The sequence below is a fragment of the Bacidia gigantensis genome (genome assembly GCF_019456465.1).
Source record: "Bacidia gigantensis strain McMullin 20006 chromosome Unknown contig_231, whole genome shotgun sequence".
In the NCBI taxonomy this organism is placed as follows: Eukaryota; Fungi; Ascomycota; class Lecanoromycetes; order Lecanorales; family Ramalinaceae; genus Bacidia; species Bacidia gigantensis.
This window is the reverse complement of record NW_025408598.1, coordinates 1,065,187-1,086,466: the sequence shown is the minus strand read 5'-3', so window position 1 is coordinate 1,086,466 and position 21,280 is coordinate 1,065,187. Positions and strand designations below refer to the sequence as shown.

Below are 21,280 nucleotides of genomic sequence, written 5' to 3'. Positions count from 1 at the left end.
CGCCAGCACAGAGGGAGATGGGATGACGTATGGTCCCTCTATGCTGAATTCTTGTATGACTCCTCAAGTATATCCTATCTACCAATTTCATAATCTGACTTGGGTGATACGCTATCTATGTCTCATCCTATACTGCCACGATCGCCTCTCCAGTGGGACACCTCGCCTCATATTCGAGAATAAACTTCCCTCCCTTCCCCGCTTCGATCTTGAATTCCCAGCAGATTTCACCAGCTTTCTTGAAAAATGCGTTTGACCTGCCCCACTTCGCTTCCTCCTTTCCAGCATATCCCACGCCCACCCCGACCCCACTCTTCGCACCATCGCCTTCGCGTTTCAGGCCACGCGGCTGGAGCACTTCAACTCTCAGCCTCTCATCATCGCTCACAGGTACCTGGTCGAGAAGCAAGCCTTCAATAAGCCGACCTGATTTCGTGTTTGTGATGGTACAAGAGCGTGTATAGACCCCGCTCGTCTCGCGATTGATGATCCCGCCGTGGGACCTTCGGACGGTAGGTTTACTGTAATTAATGACCACGCTCGGATCGATGCCCAGACTTAGACTGAAGGATTCTCCCGGTGAGCAGCGTGGTAGAGTTGTATTTCCTAAGAATGATCCGTCAAGCGTCAGGCCCGTAGGTCCTCGAAGTAATGCTATACCAGCAGCGCTGTTGCGAATTCGAGCCTTTAAGAAGGCTGCAGCTCGCAGCTTAGGGACAAGTAAGTAGGAGAAAACGACATCCCTCAGATGGATAGAAGCGATCTTGTGACGACGCATGGTGTAGCTTGGACTGATAGTGCGCAGGCCTGGGATGTCATATGTCGCAGTCAAGCCTGACTCAGACCAGCTGGATTCTTCTGTTTCGATTGAAGGGAGGTCAGGAACCATGGTAGCTGCATCTTCATTGTAGCTCTCTTCGGCGACTTCCTCATCAGCTAGAACCGTCCTCTCTTTGCGTGCGTTTGATGAGAAGGCTTGTCCAGATCCAGGAGGTTGAGAGCTGGAGCCAAATAAGCCAGTAGATCGGCTTTGCGCATGCCTGGCATATCCGCCATGTCCGCCATGTCCGCCGTGGCCTCCTTGACCATGACTGGTACTGAGGAGGGATGAGGCTTGGGGCTTTGACTGTGGCTGCTGCAAAATTTGCCGTTGAATTGCGTTGTTCTTCTGCATCTGCTGTTGATTCAACATTTGGCGTCCTCTATCATCCAGGGTATCCAAGCCAAACAAAGTATCGCGAGGTTGCTGGTGGGCCACAGCATTTGAATGATCAGCATTATGAACAAATTTTTGTTCATCGACGCTCCGAAGCGCGCCATTCGTGACGTCGGACCCTAAAGCCTTGGATAGATCGATATGCCATGGTTGCATAACAGGTACAGGACTGCCAAGTCCTTGAAAGGCCGTCTGTGATGTTGAAAGCACTATTTGTGCGTCTCGCCACGTCTCATTCGAGATGTTGGAGAACTCCGACCTGTAAACAATAGTCCCAGTCTTTGCTGTAGTCTGCAGGCTGAGATCGTAACGCGGCGCCCACCAGGCAGAAGATGTAATATACGAGATAGATAGGGCGACATGGCAAGCTTCTAAATCAGGTGTGACCTTCCCTACCGTTGAAATTGAACCTCGCCTCGAGGATGCTGGTGTCGTCTCTGTCGCTGCTGTCTCCATACTGACTATAACTTTGTAAACCTTCTTCGGCCAGAATTTTGCCCTCTCCACTTTGACTTGTCGCTTTGCTTGGAGCTTTCTTTCTTTCTCACGTTGTTTCCTGTCTTTCTCCTTTTGTTTTGCAAGTCTCGCTTTCTTGTTCATCTTTGCCTCTTGAAGCTGAGCCTTCTCTTGACTTTTCCTATTCTTCGCCTTTTGATCATTCAATTCGCTGAGACGGTTTTCGCTGTCGTTGAAGACCTCAAAAGCCTTCCGACGCTCTTCAAGATATTTCGACATGCATTCTCTTAAGTTTTCGGGTCGATCGCTGCCAAAACTTTTCCCATATTTGTCCAGTATGCTCAGGCGATCAGACGCTGAGGCCTTTTCTTCCGAGGCGTTGTTAATTGCCTGAGTAAGCGTATCCTGCTCTTTCTTCAGATCCTTCATCTTTTGACTGTCGTCATCCGACTCGCTTTCACTTTCTATGTCCTCTTCTTCTTCAGAGTCCGATGGGTAGATATCTTCGTATTTGTCATGATTTGGTACAAGTTCAACAACCAAGTCCGTAATTGTAGCTGATCCTTTCCCATCGACTTTGATCGAGCTCTCATCGGCCGTCGGCGTCAGACCATGTATAGTGATTTCATTGCTTCCTGGCTACGAGGTCAGTCAGTATTGTCGATTAGTTGAAAGGATCAGTCCTCATCACCTTAAGCGTAATGTCCCGAATATCACGAACGATCTGAGCGCGGGTGGGATAGAGCGTAACGTTCGTGGTGGGTAGATCTCGGACGGCGAACTCCTGTTTGTGAGTGTTCTCGTCTGCCATCTTGACCCGTAAAAGCGTTTCGCAAGGGTAAAATCTAAGGGTTTAAACGAGTGGTGGGATAGAATTGCAAGGACTGGAACAACAAGAGGATTGCAAAGCTGTCAGAGAACAAGGTCTTTAAGTATAGGTGACTGTGCCAGGCAACACACACTGGGTGACTCAACGCACAAGGCAGAACGACCGGCTTTTCGAAATTGACATCCAAACCCTGCAACCTCGATAATGCTGTGATGAGCAGCTGCAGATAGTTTCACCCAAGGGCACACTGCCCAGAACCATGACGACTGTCAATGATTAAGACACAGCAAAGGGTCGTACAGCTCATCATACCTTACACTGTGAACGACAATTGGGTGTATTTACGTTGTGGATCTCAGGGGAAAAGCGGAAATGCAGGTACAGGCAACCGATGTGCGGATCGAGGGCTGCCTTGCGGGGGCGGGAAATGCCAAGCCTTAATCGGGCGGGGGAGAAACGTCCTGATGCCTCCCGAGGGTCCCCTCCTCCCTTCTCCCACGGTTTACATTACTAGTAGCGCTCAGTCTTGTTGTCACTGGAGAGCATCATGGCTCGTTGTGAGCCTAGCCTAAATGCTCGAATCTTTGCAGCGAGCTCCTCGAGCAGTCAATGTCCTCCCACTGAATTTGTTGCCCGTGTGCCACTGCCCCGTTCGTGCCCCTTAGGAAGAGGCTGAGAGTCTTCCCCCCTTCTCAGATGCAAGCCATGAAACAAAAATATTGCGTTATGTTACCACTTCCAACAGTGCTCGTCCGAAGGTTGAAACACACGCGATCTATCGGTGGCGGTAGATATGGGATTTTAGACTCTGAACCGACCCAAGAAAGGACGCGCTTTGGTTGTGCACAAGTTTGTGCCACGAATAGCTTGTGCATGTCAGCAGTCCACTACGCCTTGCTATTCAGAATCCTTCCTTCACGCCGTGCATGAAGCTCTAACTTCGTGCCCCTGAGCCTGTTGCTGTGCGTACATAGCTGGCCCCTTTCCACAATGCTTTCATTTCCCCCCTTCATCTCTTCGAAACAAGAAATCATCAACATTGCACTGTCACTTGATAAAGCATTAGCTTTCCTCCGCCAGTATAACCATGTTTCTCAAGCGATCAGATAGAGAAGCCCCCAGTGAGGCCCAGTCTTTCGGCCCGGACGAAGTGTACAGCAACCCGAGTAAGGCGGCGTCCAGCAAAAACACCTCCCAGCAGTGCGGCCACTCATGTAAGATCACAACAATCAGCATTCTAATACCTGTCATCATTGTGGCCATCTTAATCATGGTCTGCTACATATTGTGGCGGCGACGCAAGGTCAGCAAAGATGATCTGAAAGTGCAAGACGCCGTGAGAACCAAGTTGGAGAGATTAGGGTCGAAAGAGACCTTGAGGGAGGATTGGGAAAGTGTCTCCACTTTGAAAGCAGGTTCGACTGCGGGCGAGAGGGTTACCATCAAGCAGGTTGAGGGCTCAGTGAATGGAGAAGTTACGAAACCTACCGACGCCGGATATGAGAAGGGCAGAGACCATAACGTATGAGGGAGCATACAGGAGCATTGGGCTGTTTCCACTTTTCTTGGGCAGGCTGCTGATAGCAGCGTGTTGGGCCGATCTTGGGAGGAGAGTCGGCGTTACAGGCAGAGGTTTGGAGAATTCCAGGACATGTTCTTTGAGCTGGTGCGAGACGTCAGCATGATTTATCATGGCGTCAGCCGATACGATACAGATTCCCAACAGATTTATAGGATCAATGTACATGACATATCCGCATCATGTCTTCCCCACAGTTTATATGAATGTTAGATTTATGTCTTTAAAGCTTTGAATGCTTGACTTGTTGCCTCCGTATTCGTTGACATTCAGCTCTCTTCTGAAAGATCACTCCCCCTTTCTTCACATCGTGACGTAGCATGATAACGACTGTTGTTGTGTCTATTGTTGTGTGCACGTCAGGCTCGATAACCAGCAGAAGGAATTACTCAAGTTGTCATCGACGGTTGCGAATTAAATTTTGATTTCGAAGATACACGATGCGCCAGAGTGCTCACGAGGTCGTGCAATATTAGTTTTGCCCGTCATCCGATTAACACAACCGGCGGGATATGATCTCCATAGTCAAGACGCCCTTTTTTCTTGGATGCAAAGCAAGCAGATGTCCTCTCTCCAATGTCCTCTCTGTAAAGAGAGGACTCTGATCCTAGATCGAATCTGAAAGGCACCCTTTGGTGGAGACTGATGACTGCTTCGATCTGTACGGACTGGCGAAACGTCTGCGATCAAAGGTGTGGAGAGACATGCGATCTTAGCTGATTTAGCTGCAACCCCACGAACTTCGGTCAGTCTTTGAGGAGTCAAGGGTTCAACCAACAAGAATAGAACAAGCACGCAAGAAGCGCTTAGAGAGGCATGTGGAGACCAGGCTGGAATATGGGGTAAAAACCTTCTCTTCCAACCCTGCACGCGACTAAAATGAGACAATTCACCCAAAGAAGAGTTAGTACGAAGGGGAAATCATACGAGGGTTCCTGCAAGCATGGTTGCCAGATTCAAGCATCACGCTGTGGCAAGCAGGAAAGAGTTCCCTGGAGTGAAGCCTTGAAATGCCGTGAGCCTCCGATTGTATGAAGAATTCTCCCTCGATATCATCTCTATGCAAGGGCACCACCCGAGATGTACTGCTATTCCACTGCAAGTGGGGATAATGAGCCCAGACCAGCCAGTGCAACCTGACAGAGAATTAGTATAGACTGGCTACTTTCTCGAACCGAACCAATGAGTAAGCTAGTACTATAGGTGAACATACCGTCAGTGCAGACTTTTCAAGGGCGAGGTCATATTTTTTACTATCAAGGCCCCTCAAGGAACGTCTCCATGATGCAGCGAACACTGCCCTTGTCGAGCACTTCGTGTCAGGGTCCACGTGGAGGATCCTTTCGCATATTCCAATGCACCCCAGATGAATTTGAGCTTGAGGACGGGCCTTTTCGCCGACGCATGACATACTTACTTCCCTGCGAATGAGTTACACTGCAAAGATTGGTACCCGGAAGTCATCCAGAAATAGCAGAATACGAGGTCATGCATATGATTTCATGGAATTATGCAGTCTGTTCTCAGTAGCCATCCAACGAGAACACCCATCAAGTCTCGATAGGTAGACATGCTGGCTTGTATTTGCAATCATAGCCCACGCGGTCGACGACAACTGAAACCCGATCTGCCTTGCAAATGGCACCGTGTCAGTCAGAGACGTTTTCAAGCAAAGCAGTGAGCCATTCGTAGCAAGACAAAGCAGTTCTTCAAGAGATCGTTCCTCAACACCTGCAAGCACGGGAATACAAGAGTCGCGCTAGGGCCTAGAGATCTTGCATATGGAGAGCCGCAAGACCGCTGTTTGACGTCCTAGCGTCTGCCTCGATCTCGTTCGCTTTCTACCGCCGAAGAGGCGGTGAGTCACAGGACTCAGTTGTGAGGGTAGCGAGCGGGCTACGGACGAAGGCTGAAGACAGTAGTGAACCAGTAGTAGTAGTAGGCTGTAGGCTGTGTAGAACCATCTGGTCCTCAGGCTCGCTAAATTCAGACGGCCCAGAAGCGCGGCAGTGGCTGACACGGGTTACCTAAGCATCACGCTTTGTGCATCATGAGGCTGAGTCGAGAGACACGTCAAATCATCCACCCGCTCCGTGATTGGACCGCAACAGGATGCTGTAGGAATCGCCTTGTTGTGCGATGACAATCGTGGTATGATCCCTGACCGCTGCTAGATGTACCATCAAAGTGGCTTGCAGGATCGACCTAGTCCCAGTAGTCGCATGGCTGGAAGCTGCCGAACAAGCCGGGGCCACGCGGAGAATTTCATGCCTGTCTAGCGCAGCCGTCAGTAGCAGGCTTTGCTTCAAGCTGCTGGTCGAGCAGGTCTCGTGACTAACGCCTTAGGCTCGTTTCACAACCGATGGACTCGAGATCATCGCTGCAGAACAAATGCCGTAGTTGCTCGCAGCACCGGTTTAGATCATTACTGTTGATCTATGCTTGCGTGCCTTCCGAAGGTTCGCTCCCATCTGCACGAAAGCCGTTGGATGCAGGATCCTGCCAAGCACCACAGTCAGTCCCTGTCGCAGATTGATAGCTTCAAGGCGAACTCGAGATGCTGGACTAGATTGACCTGGAGAGCCGAGAATGGTCCGTTGCTGGCCGAGGAGATACGACAACAACCCCTTCTCTCAACCATGAGTGCGGGACTACCACTGGATCCCAAGAGGTTCCAACTTTCAAAGAGACTTTCTCGACCCGTTCTCTTGAAGGGTAATTTGATGCTGTCAAATGACTGGCGCAATAATAGTCGGAGCTGAATGATTGTAAGGCTGCCCACGCTTGTCGTTGGAAACACATGGGGTTTGTTGGGCTCGGCATCGTCAGTGTGTGAAGAGCTATGCCAATGATAGAGTAGGGAAGGTAGGCTCGAGGGAGCCCCCAAGCTGGTGAACCAGAAGCATAACCCTAGCTCATTTCCATGAGATTCAAGCAGCACCAACCGCCACCGAATCCCGAACTTGCCACGAGTCGCAAGGATGAGTCCCCGGTAGCATGTGTACCAAACAGATCGGAGCGCTGATCATTAGTAAAAAGAATAGAAATTAATTGGTTATCGCAAGGGAAGCGGCGGAAGGGTGATCGACGGCAGAGAGAGCTGTGCGGCAATACTCTTTCGAGCCCACGACCCCTCCCAGTGGTGCAACTGCCAGAACTAAAGAGGCACGAGGTCGTAAGAGGGCATGCCAATGATGCCAATGATGCAAGGCCAGTGGGGAGTGGAGAAGGCACTAAGCCCACGTCGGTCGATTTTAGGGAGATTATGGGCATGCGCCAATGACGATTGTTTACCCCAGACGAGACTTTTCTCAGAATGCATTAAACTGGGACTAAATGCTTCTTTTAGCCTTTGCGACATTCTTCCACGATCTTTCCAGAGGTGTTCTAAAGGGGCTTCCACGAAGGTTCCATGATCCTTCCACGCTGGCACGTTGTCTTCGGCCACTGACATCTCGCCCTCTGGCTAAATTTGGGTGGAAACCCTGCACGCTGGCGCACGCTGCATGTCGATCTCCAGTGGTGCCAATGATGAATCGATGATAAATTCGCGATGTGCTCGGTGTAACCCTCCTCATTCCCACATATCCCCTTTCCTGCCTCAACTTCAGGCGACATTCCTGCATTGTGCATAACGGGAAACTGTCCCATGCACACGCTTCTCGTGGTGGTGTTTCTGGATCGCTCTTCACTGGCTCGCTGGACGCATACAGTAAGCACTGCCTGTTCCTTCTGGTTATATGCGCTTAGCTTTCCCTTTTCCTACTCGTATGCCCTGTCCGTCAGCTAAGCGGCCAGCGCGTCTGCCCAATCCCCAATCTCGGCCTTGCCCCCTCGTGCAGCTGCCACCCCTGCCCTTCGCTAATTTAATGTCCAATTACGCATTCGAGGTCGCCTCATATGGGTTCTTGACCATCCAATGTCACCGCTCTTCTCATTCTCACGCTCCTTTTGACATGACTTTGGACCTGCCTGCTTGCAAAGCCCGCCAGCTTATAGAATAACATCCCCAACTCTAGTCTCAAGCCCCCACCATCTCTTCTGCTCTGTCAAGTTGCAGACTCAGCCGTTCCGCATGCCAACTTGAGTGGAGTGCGGTCCACCGTTCGACAAACATACCAAGCTTAAGCAGCCCGCAGATCTGGAACATCCACTGTAAAGCAGGCACCGCTCTTCGCCTTTGCAAATTCACCGAATCCACAGGCATTCACTATTTTTACCGCCACGCGACCCAATCTTGCTTAGGACAATTTTCCAGGGATTCGGAGAAAGTAGACGTCTCCGAAACCGATGTGCAGCACTGCTTCAAGGCGATTTCATCCCCTTTAAATCCAGAGCTGGTCGAGAGGAATTGATTGGAAGTGTTGAAGCCAACAGCAACACTGCATAGGCCTAAGAAGCATTTCGATACGCGGATACGAGTCTTAGTGGCCTGGAGGCGTCGCGGCAGGCTCAAAAGATCTACCAAGACGGCAGAAGACGCTGAGTGTTGTGCATTAAATTAAGAAGAACCAAGCTTCCCAGATTGGGTGAAGAACTCTGAGACAGACTCCATCCGATTGAGACGGCAGAAGATCAACGTCTGCACAGCAGCTTTTAGTATTTTGTTTTACGTCGGGAATTGTTCGACTATCACAGCCGGATAACGGATGCGAAACATTAGGCCTGCACAAGCTCTGACCAACGGTCCAAGGAATAAGTCACCGAACTATACATACACTTCATCTTTGAGGCCCTAACACTAAGTGCTGCCAACGACTATCAGCTTGTCTCATTATGCTGTCGATTACCATGACTCAGTGACCGGTCTGTCTTTGAGGCTGCTCTATATATTTGGGCACACCCGCAGACAAACACACAGCATTCTACTTGCTCTAAGACGCTTTCCTCGAACACGGATTTCCTAGTCTACTTTGTGATCATCATCCTCTCGACCTTGAAGATAGCAGGGGCCCGCATCTACACATCAAACGACTGGCGTTAGTCATGGATGTGACCGAGATGCTAAATAGGAGAGGCTCTGTACCCTCGACCACAACACAGCAAAACCATCAGCAACACCAAATGCGCCGAGTCAGCGAGATCCTCCCAGCCTTGAGGAATGGTACCGGCTACCCTTCGCCTACTGAGCCTTCCCAGCCCTTGACCATGCTTCCAGAGAGTTTCGACCCTTCGCCATCCTTCCACGGGTTGTACTTGGAAAGACGGCAATCTGGCGAAGCACCAACACCTACGAGCTTGAGGCTTGACACGAACCTTAGCCAAACATCTTCTAATGACGGTAGCAGAACGTTCCCATGTGGCACATGTGGGAAAGGTTTTGCCAGGAGAAGCGATCTTGCTCGTCATGGTAAGGACAGTCCTTCTTAGTGATGAAGCTGAAGCTAACCTTGCTCTCAGAGCGCATACATACTGGTGATAGGCCTCACGTGTGTCCGGAGCCGGGCTGTGCAAAGCCGTTCATCCAAAGATCTGCTCTGACAGTACACATGCGAGTTCATTCAGGGGAGAAGCCGCACATGTGTGAACGATGCGGCAAGGTACGGTCTTCTAGGATTATTGCTGTACGAAGTTGACCCAAGTCCTGTAGCCTTTCAGTGATTCTAGTTCTCTTGCACGCCACCGCCGCATTCACTCGGGCAAACGCCCGTACAAATGCCCTTTCGCTGATTGTCAGAAAACGTTCACGCGCCGAACAACGCTAACCCGTCACCAGAATCATCATACTGGGACCGTCGAAGAAGCTGCGGCGAACACTGCAGCTGCGCTTGCAGCAGGACTACCAGAACACCAACGGAGAACCTCAAACGAAACGACTTATTCCGATTCAGGCTCTCAGCTGTCTGTGTCAATTGGCACACCTTCACCTAGCGATAGCAGCTTTTCCATATCACCTGGCGCTGAACTGCCACGAGTACCAACACTGGAGCGGCAGCCCAGCATAGGATATCACTCCGATACATTACCACTTCACCAATTACGGCCTGGATTTCAGCAACCTTCTCCCCGTTCGTCTCCAGGGGCAAGTTCTCCGTCCCTGTCTGCCTTCGGTGGTAACACTGGCTCTATTCATTTCAACCATCGGCCATCCATCACTTCTCACCCTGCGCTTCCTGTGCTCGAACCTCCTGCGTACCATGAGCCGCGCAGTGGCAGTGGATCACCACATTTGAGTGGTATGAATGGTTGGCAGTCACCTGTTCCTCCAAACATGCCCAGCCCAATGGCCTCAGACTTTCAGATGTATACGGACGCGCCGCAATTGCCGAGTGCGTCGCTTTATATTCCAAGTAGCAGCATGCGACGACCATCAAGTGCGGAACCTGACAACTTCAACATGAGACCTAGGATCGGGAGTGCAACTCCTGGCTCGGTTTGGTAGAGGCAATAAGGCTGTCTCTGGGGGATTCTATGATTTTTTCCTGCCATTCGAGGCGCTTACACCAGGTTTCTTTCCTTCCAAATTGTCGAAGCCTTCGAGCATGCATTTAAGTCTAAGAGGGGATTTCGAACAGCTGCTGCAATGCGTTCTGATACCCATGTATTATAATCTACGAGCAGCAATTTTTGGCTTCAACGATTCAACGAGCATGCACGCCAGGACTGGACACTATTGTCAGAGTTCATAATGAAATCAATTCAACTTTTATGAACAGCACTCTATCAAACCTGCACGCCTACATCGTGAGTACCTGCGCTCTAACCGCAGTAATTGAATACTATACACCACCTCCCAGTGAAGACCCACGATCAACAACCATTCTCTTCGTCTAAGACTTTGAATTCTAAACGAGGAAAGAGTGCGCTTCCGGCGACCCCCCAAGCCACCACAACTTCCCCCAAAATTAGCCCGGCCACGACTGCTGGTTTATGCGCTTATGCCATCCACTGTGCCAGTGTGTCTAGCAACATCCAACAATAGTTGGTGATTACCAGCCGTCCTGAATCCTGATCTGCAGTTCGCTGTCAGCCATCCAGACCCTTAGCTGCATCCAACATCCTTCCTTTCTGCGAGCCATCAAATTTTCCGAGCCGTCTCACCATCCTCCAACTTCTGTAATTCAAAATGCCATCCTGGTGGACCCTGCAGCGGTTGAGCCCCTGCTTACTTGACTCGGATTGTTACACTGACTCGCATTGAAGTAGGAAAATCCACGTTTGGAGGCCGATCAAACACTTGTATCACAGTACTAGCCAGCTCGTGATATGAATGATTAGTGTCTGGTATTCCTGGATCGAGGTGACTAGAATTCCAGACATGCACCGCTAGCAAGTCTGCCTTCTGTCCGATCCCCATTTCGCCTAAAACATACAGATGATGATGTGGAGGCTGTGAGAAGGGGGCTGGTGCGCTTCTAGGTTGATGTGTGTTGATCGTGCGTGCTGGGAGGTGGGTCGAACATTGCTAAACGAACGTGGGGTGGATGCGAGGACTTTCGCTCCTTTACCATCAATAGACCGAGTTCGGACGTCTAATAGCATTAGGAAAGTGTTGAGGATGATCGATTTGTGTCGGTACTTGTGAAGATCAATGCACAACGGGACGAGGTCATAGAGTGGTGGAGACCTTGATCCAGCAGCAGCGTGGCAGGCTGACAGCGCGACAAAGACTGTCTGAGATTCATTCTCCACAAGTGAAATGACAATCATCTATTCAATTCGAGTAGTTTGGTGGAAAGTAAAGTCATAACGTAGCTGGCTCTCCCGCCACCTCATTGCCTTGAGCTGTGGCCTGAGCTTGCGATTGCTGCGTCATCTCACCATGAGTGTCTTGAGGAGTGTCTTCAGCCAAGTCTGCATCCTTGTTCGAGGCCACGTCCAAACTTCGCAGGTGTTCGGTCAAGCCGCTAAGTCTTCCCTCCGCGTTCTTTGGCTCTGGCGGTAGATCGTCGAGGAAAATCTCATGCACTTTGACTGGTTCATAGCTACGCTCCCGTCTACGACGATAGCCTCTCCTCCCTTCGTCGTCATCTTGCTCATTGTACACGATGCCCAGCCTGGCGGCTGAGAAGGACCATGGAATGGTTATGTGAAGGCTTGTGCCACCGGTGGTGGGGTCGTAGCGTCTGCGACAGGGCTCAAAGCAATGATCAAATTCGCATTCATCTCGTGCCCCAGGTTTGTTAGAATTTGGGTCAAGAGAAGGCGGCGGGCGGGGTCGAGGCTCCCAGCTATGCTTGCCTTTGTTCTTTCCTCGTTTAGCGTCCGTTGCGTCAGGTAAGGCAGCGAATGTTCCCTTGCTATCATGGGAAAGACCTTGTTCATTTACTGTGACTCCGCGATATTTGCCGACATCTTCGATTGCGTCGTGGATAGTTGCTTTGCCCTTTCTCTTGGCCTCCGATGACAAAGGTGCTTGATCGTCACCCATTGGATCTACAACGCCATCAACGATGGTATTATAATCAAGCGACGTGTCAGTCGCCACAGCTTTCATCGGTGTGCTTTGGTTTTCGATATTCGCAAGATTATCATTTTCACCAGCCGTCTCTCCATCTGCACCACAAGTCTCCTCATCTGCACTTTCCGTCTCTTCATCATCACTGTCATCTACTCCCCGGATTGCTGTCCTATTCCAGTTGCCATCCAAATTCTCCTCTTCAGCGTGTCCTGCCGGAGACTCAACAATGGGCGATTCGAGCACTCCCCATGCTGAAGATTGAGGGCTTTCGGGTTCATCGTGGGTCACAGGATCTTCATAATCTTGAAACGAACTGCCGATGGGTTGATCCAATAGTTCGAGGTCTTCTGCATAGAGTTCTGCAATTAATGCTGCAGATGCTTCGTCTATGTCCGTTGAAGACATTTGTGTGTCGAAGAAGAAGATGACACAGCAGAGGATACTTTGAAATGCCACAATCCCGAGATAAGTTTGAACAATGGCTGGTTACTTAGGCAGCAAAGCTCGGAGGCGCGAAATACTCAGCAGGAGGTACGGTCAGACAGCAGACGAAACATTCAAGAATCAAGCTGGTGTGTCTTCAGAATGTTTCTGTGTGTTTTTAAAAGATGATGAATGTGATCAAATGTTATTGAAACAATATTAAGCGTGGTGGCTATTGACGCCCACCCGCAAATCCAAACTTTGCATAACGTTGAGATGAAAGTCGAATTTCTTAATCAATAGAGGAAGATGGAGCTACTTTTCAATTGGTCAACGGGTGACTCATTGATGTCTTCGTGAATATTCACATTATTGGGCAAAAATTCATGGGCAGACTTGCAAAGTGATTTCTGCCTACATTTAAGGCCCCCCATTGAAGGCTGCCAGATACCTTGATGATCATGGCAGGCGGTACACGAAATCGTGCTTTTGTGTGTGGGCGTCGCACTGGGAAACAGTCGGAAGCAAGGTACTGCCTTCTAGGGGCAATTCAATATCTACATTGGGTATCAGATGAGGTTCAGTACTTCACACCGTGACGGAGACTGACACAAGGATCGAACCATCTCTCCGTCCGCGGCATTCTTTGGTCTAGGGAATTATCTGAAGTCCACGCATCATCTTATAAATCGATCAAACTTCCACCCTGTGCCTGAGCTTGACCTGGTGGCCTTGATCCAAAGGGGTTGTTATTTGGTTGGCCGTAAATACCGGCAGGGCCGGTCTGCGCTGGCATTTGCTGGTGAGCACCAAAGCTACCCTGCATCTGAGGCTGGCCCGTAAATTGTTGACTGAAGAACGGGTTGTTACCCGTTTGAGTCGCATTCAATCTGTTCAAGTTTTGACCTGCACTGTTGACGAACGTCCCAGGTGCAGTATGCTGGGCTGGTATTCGTAGGTCACCTGTATTACCAAATGTATCCATGCCCTCTCCGGTTGCGAGGAGGGCATTCAGACGCTCATGTTGAGGGTTCACAGGCTTTTGCTGTTGAGCGGGCTGTTGTTGTGGGACCGGATAGTTTGCGATGGGGTTAAATGTTGACGGCTGGTTAGATTGCGTGGCAGTCCTTTGCTCTGCAAGAGAGCTCAAAGTGGGTGGGCTGGATTGCTGTTGCTGGACTTGAGGACGGTTGGTTGCGAAGGGATTATTAGATCCAGTAGGCGTTGGCTGTAGTGGATTGATCTGCTGCTGCTGGTTTGTAGCCCAAGGATTGTTGCTACCAGCTTGTGCTTGAGATTGCTGAGATTGCTGCTGTAGCTGATTGCCAAAGCTGTTCTGCTGTTGTGCGTATGGATTGTTCATGTCAAAAGCAGTCTGTTGCGGCTGAATGGTATTCTGTTGTTGTAGATATTGGGTTTGTTGTTGTTGTTGAAGCTGGTTCTGGTCAAATCCTGTTTGCTGAGATGGAAAGCCATTCTGAAAGCCTGTTTGCTGACTTTGAAAGCCTGTTGGTTGAGAGTACGCATTGTTGAGATACCCTGTATTTTGGGCTTGTTGGGGTTGTTGATTGATTGGGTTGCCGAAGAAATCCACTTGTCCTTGCTGCTGGTAACCTTGGTTGTAGCCTGTAAATTGCGGCTGCTGTTGTTGCGTCTGGCTGGGCGTATCATCAAATAGAGAAGATGCGTTGCTCTCTTCCAATTCACGTTTGCGTAGCTCCTCCTCCTCTTTACTGAGCTTAATGGCTTTTGCAAGGTCATCATCTTGGACTGGTGCAGCGTCTTGTGCACGTCGCTTCTTCTCCTCTTCGGCTTCGTATTTGCTTGCTTCTATCGCCAATCTGTATTCCGCATCTTCCTCGTCCGTCTCGGGCCTGCGTCGCTGAGGTTTCGGTCGTTGTGATTGTTCCCCAAATCCTTCCGGACCTCCCGGGCCGAATTCGCTAATGCCAGTAACTCTAGATTTCCAACTCTTTCTATCTGACCTCTCCATTCGCAAACGCTCTTCATCCATTATGAGAGAGGTAAGCTCTTTGGCTGAGCTTCGGACTTCAAGGGATCAGCTGTAGTGACCTCATAACAGGACAATCACTCACCATTCTGTCCAACATCTCTGCCATCGTCATCAATGTATTGAAATTCCCGCAGAGTCTTCACAATATAGACGTTCTTTCGCGCCCAAGTAACGACAAGCTCTGATCCTTCATGTAGACAGTAGTCCAGTACTTTGAGCGATTTGAGCACATGTCGCCAGTTCTTTCCCTTATCATTCATCCTTTTGTCCAGCATGTCCATGATCTCATAAAAGTCGTTGGAGCTGGTCGAGAATCAGCGGATGCAAGGTTGGGGCAGTGGACAGATTTCTTACCCGTTGAATGTCATCTGAGCTATCTCACTCATCTCAGTACCGGTCGGACCCCATGGGTCATTGCTAGTAGCTTGTGCGCACGATCAGTTGGGGTCTCAAATCATGAGCAGCCGAATCTGCCTACCGTTCCGGACTTTCACTTGGATGGTTGAGTAGCCCTTCGTGACATTCTTGACGCTCCGTACTACCTTCGACATGATGGTAGCTGTAGAATAGCCGAGGAAGAGGTAGAAATGATAGGTTTTGAGGATAGAGTTGAAGCTCAATCACTTCAGGCGCAATTAAGACCTGGTACGACGGGTAGGCGCAGGCCTTGGCTTGCTCTTTTGGTGGTTCTGGTTCTTCTTCGGGCAATATGGCGGCGGCAATGATGCGATGCCAGATACACCTAACATTAATCAAAAGCGCGGCCTTCCAATGTTGATAACGCAGGGTCGAAAAGAGATTCCGGGTTGACTGAGCAGAAATTCACATGCATGACGTTTGAAGCGGTCAAGAGAGAGCACGCCGCAAGGACCCTCAAAAAGACGCTCCTGGGGGCTCTGTCCAGTTCGTCAGCAGGCTTGGCATGGCAATTCGTGGCTGTGACCTCTCTCGCCTTCTACTCAGCTCCGTAGTAGGCATTCACTCACCCATTCGCATCATTCTGTATTCCATTGCTTCGCTGGGTAAATCTGTTCGATACTGCATCCAGGTCCCTTCGTAGCTCTTAGCTCCTTGAGTCCTTCTGTCTCCCACATCTATCTTACTTCCTTATACTAGAAAGAGAATCATCAAGGCTCAACATGGCCAGCAATAATACGGTTTGGCAAATTCTGCACTTCACATGCCTGGTATTCTATAGCCTCTTGGCTGCTGTCGGGTTCCTCAGCTTCATGTACAATTCAATAAGTTCAAGCTTCCAAAGTCCTAGCGACCCGGATATTCGTGGAATGCTTCCTTCGTTGTTTACCTCTGGCTTGGTAAGTCATGACAAGACTCAAAGTCTAATGTCTATTCCTTCCCCTTGTGCCAGGATATTCACAGTCTGTCCTCATCTGACGAAGATATCGCAGGGCGTTGCGGCGATTGGAGGCAATAAGATGACCTCGCCGGACATGCTACGTACACAAAATCCACAAGAGCCAGAAGGGAGAGCCGCACAATACTTTAAGCAACAGCTGGCGCTTGTTGCAAGTATGATATTGCAGGTGGTGATGATATTCGGCGACATTGTTGCGGTAGACTTTACGAGGGGTGTAATGCACAATTCTAACAGAAGCAATCTCTGGATCCTGGCGTTTGTAGCTATCGTTGCAGGGTAAGTCAAGCGTATCAGGTAGATTGATCTACGTGACCCTAGTTGAAAAGGCTGACCCATGCTTTCAATTTGGTCCGAACAGGCTTGTATCGCTGGCAACTGCTGTTGCCGATGCCATCCAATTCTTTGACAACCGGCGCAAACACGATCGCCGATACGACGATAGAGAGATTATCATCGGTACTTACACTGACGAACCATCAAGAGACGAAGAACGATCAGAGTAAAGGGATCTTTCACAAATATCTTGTATTCTAACGTATCGCAAGTAATCTCGCATTTTCACTTTCTACTAAAGGACGACTTTTCTCTATCCGTAAGGTGGCGGATCGTTCGAGAGGTTGCGACGTTCATGATGGTTTAAGTTAAATACCAGCTTTTAAACAGGACCAAATGCTCTGCGTCCTAGAGCCAGGAACGTTCTTCGACCCAATGCAAAGTATGCAATACTAGACAGAGGATCTTATTGATACCTGGGGCGTGGTAGGGAAAGCAGAAATCGAAAACAACATCGATCTGCTGAGTCGCAGCTGAGCTCTCTGTGACGCACATGCGGGGTTACTGGTCTTCCTTCCGCGTGATTAGGCTGCACCTTACGTGCCCTCGGTGCATCTATTTGGTGGGCAGTCTGTTCTTCAACCCTTTGCAAACGATCTCAATTCTCACGACGGGAAAGCAATACTCTTAAGTAGGCCGGCAACTCAAGCTTCGTATAAAGTGATACGGGCTAGGTTTGCTCGAGAAACAAAGCTTACATTTGAGTTGCGTCAAGCGCAATAAACTACCAAGTCTTCGTGGTTAGAGACCTAGCTGAAATGATCAAATCAACCTCCAAATGCAGCTAGATTCAAGATATCTGATTCTATCAATATCTGAATGGTCTCATTATGACCAGTTATTGCCAGCTTACGAAGAATGCCGACCACGAATATGAATGCTATGGGTGTGAAAATGTCGGCACTTTGTTTGTGAAGAAGACAGAGCTCGAACGCACAACAAATAGTAATGCAAGAAAGCTGAGATGTAAGGTCCACAATGACTTCCACGAATTAGAACGCTGCGCGCGAAAGTGCGCAACATGCCGAGTCTTTCAGCGAGCACTCTGGCTGCGCCAGTTCACAAAGCAAGAAGCTGACATGCTGGCGGTCTCGGGGCTACAAGACCCAATCTGGGCTCAATTGTCTATTCCTTCGGCTGGCGTGGTGTCTATCTTCCCCAAGACTTCCGGTAAGACCTTCCCCTGAATGAAAATCTTGTCAGAGGGGGCACCCCAAAGCCCCTATGAGAAAATAAACACGACTAACGCCAGTCAAAGGGGGAAAGACGGACCAAATAGGTGGCACGAGCGAAAGTGTCCTGACTATAGAAATAGGAACAACCTCACAACCGCAAAAGAGTGCCATCGTAAGGATTTCAAGCAATCAAGGCTCAGTGCCTACAAATCTGAGGCCTGAAGGTTCTAGCGAGTTCGTGTTGAGGGAAGCGAGGGGCTGGTTCAAGAATTGCGATAAGAATCATGCCAAATGCAAGAATCTCAGTTGGTCTCGACGAAATCCTTCATACCTTGTCAAAGTTGAACCTGGATCTGGAGACCTCCAATTAGTTAAGACTGCAGGGGAGGATAGGCTCGAGTATGCTGCTCTTAGCTACTGTTGGGGGCTTGATCTCGCCGTTGATGAAGTAGAATCGACCAAGATAGAAGCCTCAAAGACTCTGCGCGGCCATCAGAATAACGAGGGCAACCTTGATCAGCGGCTAAGAGCATTCTCAGCATCAAGCCTACCGGAGACCATTAGAGATGCCATTAAACTCACAGAATGCCTTAAAATCCCTTACATTTGGGTAGATGCGGTATGCATCCCTCAGGATACAGATGATTGGTATGAGGAAGCATCGAGAATGCATGAAGTTTACGGAAATGCTGCCGTCACGCTGTCCATTTGCTCGAGCGAAAAGTCTGTGGACGATGTTCTAGGCTATAGGAAAGCCTGGCAGTATCGTAGAGACTCCTGTCGCCTGTATTCGGGACATTGGCTGGCCAACGTAGATACAACTCTGGATGAAGTAAGGTTACGTTCGCGGCTGTTCACTCGCGCTTGGACGCTGCAAGAAGAGCGCTTATCACCCAGAATACTCTATGTCTCTGGGCAACGTATGTACTGGTCTTGCCTTCACTCTCAATCTATCGAGTCGGGAGGTCACCGCGGACAGCTGGAATTGCCGAATAGATCGAGATGGCTACGACATCCTCAAGAGTTCCTTGACACACGTTTCAGAGGAGATATTGCTAGTATCCAAATACAATGGCTCGAGTTGGTTAAAACGTATGCAAAGCGGTTCATAACGAGAAATGAAGACAGGTTTCCAGCGATGGCAGGTCTTGCAATCCAGTATCTTGAACCATTTGTAGAAAATGGAAAGGTCGTCAAAGAGGAGTACCTCGCTGGTCTGTGGCGACAGAGTTTTCTCCAAGGCTTGACATGGTCTATAGAAGTTGCTAAAGAGCCAGAGCAAAATCTTTGGTCTATCGCACCTAGCTGGTCTTGGGCCTCCACTCCTCCTGGATCTGACATCGAAACACAGCATCCTAACGAGCCAATCGAGACTTTCAAGCTACTAGAAAGAACAAGGCTTGGGCAAGACGGCCAAAATGACGATTCTCTAGAAATAGTAACACGAGGGGCATCGATCAAATCAGTTAGAGTCTTTGGTCAGGTCCGGCGTCTCCTGCACGAACAATCGATCCGGATCCCCTGGGAGGCTGTGCAGAGAAAACTCAGTCGCAAGGATGAGTTCGACTTTTCAGACTGCATCTCATATTTTGTGCACAGCAAGCACTCTACAACAGGTCAACTACTGGCTTACGAACCACGTAAGCAGGAAATCGTTTGCAAGCTAGACTATATGTTTGTTGAGGACGGTGTTGAATCGCGGTGTCGCATGTCGGAAGATGATATGAAGGAAATTTCATGTCTCCAGACAGGGGAATCATCAATGTTGCTGCTCATGAAGGTGAGAGAGACCGAGCAAGAACACGTGGGTGTCGAAGCCGAAGAACAAGAACCGGTCTGGATGTATCGGAGGGTAGGCGTTTGCAATACAGTGCGCAATTTGTTCTTCGCCTCAGCTGTAGGAGAGTCCCTTATTCTCGTCTGAGCCCGTCAAGAAGTATGCCAACTCCCTGTGTGCTCAATCCCAGTAATCTTGGACAATAATTGGAGACGTCTTATTTATCAGATATGTCAGATTGAGTCTACCAGCATTCTACATGGCCGAGGAAGCGCCCTACAGTTCTGGCGACCTAAGTAGATGGATATCGTCAAATACAAACGATCTATTTTGGTCATTCCACCAAGTCTAAAACCAATCCTTAATGTCTTGAGTCGTCAAAGTGAATGACGGTGTCACCCTCGACCTATTCCCCAATCCCGTAAAGCAAACCACTCACCTCCTTGCCGTCCACCTCTCCGACGCCCCTTTAATTTCCTAAAAACAATGACTGCTCCAACAACCAGACCACCAATGAGTAGCACCCCAAAGACAATCACCAAAGCAATGCCATAGCCAGGAATCGGTGATGGTGTCTCATTTGCGTCTATACTGAATTTATTGATCGTCTGGGTAGGACCGCAGGCATACGAGGTGAGATTGACGCCCGCCGTTGTAGGCTTTTGTAGTCCGATATATGTCAAACAGGCAGGGGCTGTTGGTCCTGTGCTATACAAGATCTTTGGGTCAGCCTCTGAATTCGTAACAGAGAAGGCTTGATTGATCACATACCAGAACAGCACGCTCTTCGAACTGGTTGCCTGGGCGTCGATGTCATCAGTGACGGTTAGACAGGAACCTGCCGCAGAGCTTTTTGCACACTCGACGTTGTTGCAACAGCCCAGGGTTGCTGCCGATACACCAAAGCTCCGACAGCTGAACCCGTGTCCGCAGGTCAAAGGGTTACCTGGGCTCACATTAGCGTTAATCCGCTGATATGTCGAGGGCTAGCGGACAGTAGTCCCCGCTGAGGTAGCCACATGTATCTTGCTTCGTGGATGTCTCGCTATCACGGGCTTGCAAAGCGTTATGTAGCGGGGCTTGCGTTGTATGAGGATTCATGACTGGAAGGAAAGACGAGGGTAGGAAACAGGAGTTGAAGGGTTCAATGTAGACGGCACATGACGCTGATACGGCCGTCCAATATAGTAAAGTGAATGGGGCGAAGCCTATTAATCTCCTGACACGCAAGGCTTACAGGAGATCCAGATACATGTCAGTAGGCGTGCGACAGGACAATGTAAACACAGCAGATACATGGCGAGAAGGGACATAGCTAGCAGGCGGGGGCGAAGCGTGTCGATCAGAATGTTTTGCTCAAAGATCTGACACACTTGAGATTCGTGTAGGCAGGGCTCTTGAGTGTGTGGGTTTCTAAAAACATTGTAACTTTGCTCTGAAAATGCCAGTTGCAAAGCTAGAAGGCCTTGCAATATCTCATCGAGCGAAGACCGAGACTTGCACACGATGAATGATAGGAACAGGAAGTGAGGGTAATACTATTATCGTCATTCTCTCTAAATCAGAACTAGGATGATCTTGATGCAAGCGAACACTCGAGTCAGCACAAAACGATGATCAAACGTTTCCATGTGTGAATGAATCGAGATAAATAAACCAAATTGCACACTTTTTGCGTATCTTGCAGGCCTAATCTTCT

General features: G+C 49.5%; 7 protein-coding genes across 7 annotated transcripts; 3 read left to right on the top strand and 4 right to left on the bottom strand.

The window, feature by feature from the left end:
• Positions 1–127: 127 nt before the first annotated feature.
• On the bottom strand, positions 128–2,483 carry KY384_004352 (uncharacterized protein; the record flags this gene model as incomplete). The annotated part of the gene is made up of 2 exons (XM_044812858.1): positions 128–2,311; positions 2,364–2,483. 2 exons carry the CDS (start codon positions 2,481–2,483, stop codon positions 128–130), a joined length of 2,304 nt encoding a protein of 767 aa, XP_044670278.1.
• A 1,105-nt stretch (positions 2,484–3,588) lies between these two features.
• Positions 3,589–4,029, top strand: KY384_004351 (uncharacterized protein; the record flags this gene model as incomplete). Its single annotated transcript, XM_044812857.1, has 1 exon — positions 3,589–4,029. One exon carries the CDS (start codon positions 3,589–3,591, stop codon positions 4,027–4,029), a length of 441 nt encoding a protein of 146 aa, XP_044670277.1.
• A 7,735-nt stretch (positions 4,030–11,764) lies between these two features.
• KY384_004350 (uncharacterized protein) lies at positions 11,765–12,886 on the bottom strand (the record flags this gene model as incomplete). The annotated part of the gene is made up of 1 exon (XM_044812856.1): positions 11,765–12,886. One exon carries the CDS (start codon positions 12,884–12,886, stop codon positions 11,765–11,767), a length of 1,122 nt encoding a protein of 373 aa, XP_044670276.1.
• A 700-nt stretch (positions 12,887–13,586) lies between these two features.
• Positions 13,587–14,918, bottom strand: KY384_004349 (uncharacterized protein; the record flags this gene model as incomplete). Its single annotated transcript, XM_044812855.1, has 1 exon — positions 13,587–14,918. One exon carries the CDS (start codon positions 14,916–14,918, stop codon positions 13,587–13,589), a length of 1,332 nt encoding a protein of 443 aa, XP_044670275.1.
• A 74-nt stretch (positions 14,919–14,992) lies between these two features.
• ENT1 (Epsin-1, required for endocytosis and actin patch assembly) lies at positions 14,993–15,469 on the bottom strand (the record flags this gene model as incomplete). The annotated part of the gene is made up of 3 exons (XM_044812854.1): positions 14,993–15,221; positions 15,273–15,342; positions 15,397–15,469. The coding sequence occupies 3 exons, from the start codon at positions 15,467–15,469 to the stop codon at positions 14,993–14,995; spliced, it is 372 nt and encodes a 123-aa protein (XP_044670274.1).
• Positions 15,470–16,147: 678 nt separating this feature from the next.
• Positions 16,148–16,799, top strand: KY384_004347 (uncharacterized protein; the record flags this gene model as incomplete). Its single annotated transcript, XM_044812853.1, has 3 exons — positions 16,148–16,234; positions 16,328–16,572; positions 16,595–16,799. 3 exons carry the CDS (start codon positions 16,148–16,150, stop codon positions 16,797–16,799), a joined length of 537 nt encoding a protein of 178 aa, XP_044670273.1.
• Positions 16,800–17,459: 660 nt separating this feature from the next.
• KY384_004346 (uncharacterized protein) lies at positions 17,460–19,728 on the top strand (the record flags this gene model as incomplete). Its single annotated transcript, XM_044812852.1, has 2 exons — positions 17,460–17,799; positions 17,888–19,728. 2 exons carry the CDS (start codon positions 17,460–17,462, stop codon positions 19,726–19,728), a joined length of 2,181 nt encoding a protein of 726 aa, XP_044670272.1.
• Positions 19,729–21,280: the final 1,552 nt, after the last annotated feature.